General features: G+C 45.5%; 1 protein-coding gene across 1 annotated transcript in view; it reads left to right on the top strand.

Moving 5' to 3' along the window:
- Positions 1-2,251: 2,251 nt before the first annotated feature.
- SLC2A13 (solute carrier family 2 member 13) overlaps positions 2,252-6,000 on the top strand; it is a 433,421-nt gene continuing 429,672 nt past the window's right edge. Inside the window, exon 1 of the mRNA XM_004283474.3 lies at positions 2,252-3,077. Within this exon, the coding sequence (XP_004283522.1) occupies positions 2,528-3,077 (550 nt within the window). The 5' untranslated portion in view covers positions 2,252-2,527. The remainder of the gene's footprint in view (positions 3,078-6,000) is intronic.

Genomic DNA, 6,000 nt, shown 5'->3' with positions numbered 1-6,000 from the left:
GATCTAAACAATAGTAAAACAAACTTTGTGTTTTACTGTGTACATATAAATGCATACAGGAAGTTCTGGAAAGATACATTTCAAAGTGATAGGTGTGGTTATCTCCGGGGAAAGGGAACTGTTATGGTGGGAGAGATGAATGGAAAGGGATCTGTAGCAGTACAGCTAAAACAACTCTCTCACTTCTTTCCCTCTTCCTGGAGGTGGTAAAGCAAATGTACTTAAAACTTGGGTTTTCAAATTCACCTTGCAAGCCAATAATGATGCTTAGAATTATTATTTACTGTGCAATAGCAACTAGGTATATTTTAAAATTATTTTTCATTTCTAGTAAATGAGTCATTGCTGTACCAATATCTGCTCTGCAAATAAGAAAACAAGGAACAGACTAATTTAGTGGTTGTCAAAAGTTGTACAGTAAAACAGTGATACTGACAGGACTCATGTCTTTTGATCCTTAGCTTTCCATTTCATCATAATCTGCGGTTGGGGCAGGCTTCAGGGAACTATACTTTGGACTCACGCTGTAGTGTTAAAATGAACTTGGCTCCCTCCAAGGGCTGGAAAGAACTCTGTTGAATTCTCTGATCCCTTTTTTTCATGTCACATTTCTTTTCAGATGTAACCTGATTGTAGGTATTTAGGTGCCCTGATGATTTGGAGTGGAACCATTTTAAGTAGTTTAGCGTTCTGTGACATAAAAGCTGAATTTCCAGCAAGGGATGCTCAGGAGCCAAGGTGTTCCTGCCAGGAGTAAAAGGAAGTTTGTTTCATCTCAGCAAGAGGGAACTGTCAGCAGTACCAGCTGATTCTCATCTGGTAGAAGAGCCCTGCTCTTTAAAAGCGATGAACCGGCTCACCACCAGGTGGCGCGGTTTTATTACAGCAGGCATGGAAAAGGGCGCTCTCTTACCTGAATCTTTTTCTGTAGCCTGAATATTAGAGTTCATTGCTCCAGAGCTAAAAGCTCTCTCTGTTTAATTGATCCCTGGGAATTATGAGAGAACCTTACTTTAAAGCCACACAATAAGTTTAAACAGTTAAGCCCTCTAAGCCCATTAGTTCATTTTTCCTTGTTGCTGTTAAGGAAAGTGTTATATTTTGGAGATAATCTTGACTGATGATCCAAAGGAAAGCAATTTTGACAAATTATAATATAAATTTTTATTGAAAACGAAACGACAAAATCCTTTTCTTTAATAAGAACAAGTTTTAGGCTGCATGAAAAAATAAGCCTCAGACTAAGACTTTTGCTCAAGTAAGGAAAATAAAAGAGCACTGAAATGATAAGGAACAAAATTATATGATACTTTACCTCCTGCCCTGAGCCTGAAGAATGAAAGCAAATCAGAGGGACAAAGTTTCTTTTCTAAAGTGGAGCTGTATAAAATGATTTACTACTGACTTCAAAGTGAGGAAAAAAACTAACAACCGGCAATTAACTCAACAGTTTAAAAAAATGGTGGCAAGTAATGTCATCTTTGCTTTGTTTCAAGCAAATGAAGCAGTTAAAATTGCCCCTGCAAATGGAAGGCAACAAGTGCAGGCTTCTCAGGGGAGAAGACATCCTTCCTTTTAGTGAGTATGTTGGGGGAGTTAGGTGGAGATTTCCTCTTAAACCTTAAATCACATCAAATATTGGGTTTACTTTGTAATGTGTAATGTATAAATGTGAATTTTCTTTTACATATCAGGGATCCATGGAAGGAAGTTTGGGATTCACCTGGGGAGATTCATTATCTCTGTCCTCAAAGAAATAAGATGTACCGTGCCTTTAAAATAAGCATAAGTTGAGGAGGGACTGGCGATAAGAAACTTAATTGCTCCAGAACAGACCCATTTTTGTCACAATATTATAAAAGTAAGTAAGGGTACTTGCTATATGCCATAACAGGATATTTTTTCCTAGGCCCTTTCCAGCCTTGGCCATCTTCAGGCTTTTATAAGGGGTTCTCTCCTTGCCTTTCCAAACCGTGCAATCATCGTAGGCGGTTTCTCCGGGGTCTGAAAGCCTAGTACCCGGCATTCAAACATTGGCTTGTTACCCAGTTGCGGCCCCCAAACTAGGGGGCTTAAAGCTGTAAGGATGCGAGAGCCACGTAAGAAGGAGCCTAGGTCAGAGGTCGCGATCGACCTGGGGGTGGGTTTTAGGGAGCGGGGCGGGCTCAGGTTGGCCCCGCCCGGGGAGGGGGCGGAGCGTCTCCGGCCAGGCCCTGCCGGCTGGGGCTGCACGTGACCCGCGGCCCCACCTCCCGCTCGCTCTGCAGCGCCAGCTCGGCAGGCGCTGGGCGTGAGTCTCGAGTGAGACCCGCCAGGCTCCAACTCCGCAGCGCCGGGGCTCGGCGGGCAGCAACTTTCTCCCCGGAGCGGCCGCGGCGGCGGCGGCTGCTGCCGTGGCAGTCGGAGCGGGAGCCGGGAGGAGGAAGGCGGCGGCAGCGGTTCCTTGTGACCGCTCGGGCTGTCTAGCCCTCCGAGACCGCCGGCCCGCGGAGCCTCGTCCCCCCGGGCAGCCCCGGGCCCCTGCCTTATGTCCCGCAAGGCAAGCGAGAATGTGGAGTACACGCTGCGGAGCCTGAGCAGCCTCATGGGCGAACGGCGCAGGAAGCAGCAGGAGCCGGACGCGGCGAGCACGGCTGGGGAGCGCAGCCTCCTGGCGGCCGCCGAGTCCAGCGCCAGCCTGCAGGGCTCGGGCGGCGGCGGCGTCGGGGACCTGGAGCGCGCGGCGCGGAGGCAGTTCCAGCAGGACGAGACCCCCGCCTTCGTGTACGTGGTGGCAGTCTTCTCCGCGCTGGGCGGCTTCCTGTTCGGCTATGACACCGGGGTGGTGTCGGGGGCCATGCTGCTGCTCAAGCGGCAGCTCAGCCTGGACGCGCTGTGGCAGGAGCTGCTCGTGTCCAGCACGGTGGGGGCGGCCGCAGTCTCGGCGCTGGCTGGCGGGGCCCTCAACGGCGTCTTCGGCCGCCGCGCCGCCATCCTGCTGGCCAGTGCCCTCTTCACCGCCGGCTCCACGGTGCTGGCTGCGGCGAACAACAAGGAGACGCTGCTCGCCGGCCGCCTGGTTGTAGGGCTCGGCATCGGTGAGTTCCGGCTTGGCGAAGGGCGCGCGGGGGCCCCTGGCGACACCGCCCTTGACCCTGGTCGCTGCGTTCCTTTTGCCCCTTCGGGGTCCCCGTCGGATCTGGCCGGCTCCCGAGAATACTGCGCGTCTCTTGCTCTGCTCCGAGAGCCCATCTGTTTGTTAGTCCGGCCTCGCAGGCTCCCCCTAGGGTGGGGGTGGGGGTTCGCTGTAGTCTCTCCGGAGCCCACGAGGAATCTTCGATTTCCCACAGACAAGTGAATCAGCGTGATTGTTGTCTCTCTGAGCCCTTCCGGGAGCCCCGCGTATCACCAGCGTTGTCCTTGATCCAGCCCTACCTGATGCCTATCTAGAGCTTAGGAAGGAGGGTCTCCTTACTTTTCAGCATTGTCTCACCTTGTTTCTCCATTGCTAGACCGTTTCCTTTCCTAGGATTCCAAACTCCGAACCCAATCAGTCTTAAAAGTCACAGTAAGAGAATTTTTAAAGTTAATCAAGTCATCTGGACTCTATTTTTTGCTACTCCTCACTTTCCTTCTCTAGTCATTTATCTTTAGGGTGGAGTATTATTTTTTCTCCTCTTTTGCTGTTACTTTTTGTATTGCCCTTTGCTTTTCATTTTCTTCCCAAATGAATTCTTGCCTTTTCTGTTTCTCTGACTTTTTCCTTTAAATCTATATTCACCCATTCTCCTCTTTGTTTTGCCTCTCCTGCTTTCCCTTGGGTCATGTTCACTTCCTAAATTCATTTAGGAACTACTCGCCCTGTGGATAAATGCCTAGCAAGGTAGATGTTCGCAATTTACTTCCAAAATGAATGGATGTAGATTTCCTTGGCATTGATTTTTCACCCTGGTTGCTGAGCAGGGGAGGTGCAGTTGGTAAGTTCTTGGCAGATGGAAGCTATTTGGAATGTGCTTAGTATTATTAGAAAACACTTTTGAGACAAAGTAGGGGGTTGAGACTTAAATCTCGCTAGTAGTTTTTCTAAGACGCGCCACTGATGCTTTTTTAATGTTGCCTTTCATAATTCAGTTATTTTGTTTCCTTTAGGGTGCTGTTAAAGTATTTCTTCCCTATGGCTAGGGATTGATGAAAGAGCCCTTTAGATCTTGGGCTCTTGATGATCTGTCCATTCACCACTTGTTTGACCTTTATGCTTTTTGCCTCTTCTCTGTAGGCTCTATGGGGGAGAGAGCCCCATTTATGCAACTCCACATGTAGGAACCATGGGCCTAAAACCTAACTCACTGCACTTTTATATCCAAAATCGGTTATTACTGACTTCCTTTTTGTTTGTGTATCTCACTGTTAATTGGGAAGCAGGACAAGCCTCTCGGTAAAATGTTGAGTTGGTGCATTAAAGTCCAAAATGACCAAAAAGTACTGCTGAAATGAAACCTCTCTGTACAGGAACTACCTGTGCTTTCAGGATTATTTTCTCAGAATTCTCTGCCTGGGATATCAGACTACCTTTTTTGTTTCTTCGGACATTGAAATAATGTAATTTTAGGTAGCAAGATTTGTTCAGTAAGACTGAATCTTATTTGTGATTTTGGAATTCAATACTGTTTTGCAGAGATCTCTAAATGAAGTTTCCTAGTGTTTAGCTATGGCACATATTGGATATTTGGGTATTATGTTTACTTTTTTATCTGATAGGAAAATTAACCCGCTGTTGTGTGTAAGGGCCCTTTCCAGATGTTGTGAGCAGAACAGTGAGGAGCATTTATATTTCAGTAAGAGTGGCAGGGCAGGACTAAAGCAAGGTAGAACTTGCTAATCTCCATAAGAAAGGATCACAGGGAGGGCTGATGAATTAAAAGAGGGTACCATTACCCCCAACAGAGGAAAGCCTAAGCTCTTCCAGATGGAAATGGTATGTTGATGAGTAGTATTTTGACAGTAGAAGTAAGGAAAGGACCTTCTAAGCCAGGGAATGAGTAAAGAAAGGAAACCATAGGCCATACGTGGGGAACCAGGTGGATGCAGCCAAGAGGATGAAGCCGGAGGTTAGATTGGAAAGGTTAGTGTGCAAGAACTGCATCTGTGTCTGTGGCACGTGGGCTGCTTGCCTGATAGTGCAGCCAGTTGAGACATGGTCCTGATAAAAAATTAATTAAATTTTTTTAACTAACGGCCTGTCTCATTCCAGGGGGAGCACCCCTTAGACTGGAAGCCCTGATACAAAGTTTCATAAAAAGCCCTCCTCACTTATAAAGTGAAGAATGTTTTAAGGTCATAAACAGGTTTTCAAATAAGCCATATTAAACATCACCACCTTTCAAATTAGCATCTATGTGATGCATGTAGTTGTACACATAAAACCCTTAAAACTCACAAAGATTACTAACCATTCAAAAAAGAAGTCACAAATATTTTTAGCTACAAGGAAATGGGTCCTAACATGAGCATGTTTTTAAGGATACAAATCAGTTTTGCTTGTTTAGTACACTAAATCTGAGTTTATTTCATGCTGTTTTAAGTAGTTTAATTTTATGTGTGGTCAGGAGTTTTGTTGTTGTTCTTTTGATATTTAGTAAATGTTGAAGAATAACAAAATGTGTCTTCTGGTATATTTTTCAGACAAGTTTGCAATGGTAATTTCTTACTTCCACAGATTTACCTGTGGTAAATATAAGGGCTGGGAGGACAGGGTTTTTTATTCGTTTTGTTCACTAATGTACAATACTCCCAGCCCGTAGGAGGCAGTGGTTGTACTTGTTGAATAAAATGAGTGAATGGTAAGCAGAAACATTAAAAAATTCTATTGCTGATAGGGTATCGCTCTAAGTTAGGATTGTCATTATTTTTTTAAGGGTATTATGAAATATTTGAAAGGCCATCTAAGGGTTTTAGTTTGTAATGGTTTAATTAAATCATTTATTTGTTTAACAAATGCAAATTAAGCTTCCATTATTGATT

This window comes from Orcinus orca, chromosome 11 (genome assembly GCF_937001465.1).
Source record: "Orcinus orca chromosome 11, mOrcOrc1.1, whole genome shotgun sequence".
NCBI classification, from domain to species: domain Eukaryota; kingdom Metazoa; phylum Chordata; class Mammalia; order Artiodactyla; family Delphinidae; genus Orcinus; species Orcinus orca.
Note: the sequence above shows the minus strand (reverse complement) of the source record. Positions and strands in the feature narration are given on the sequence as shown.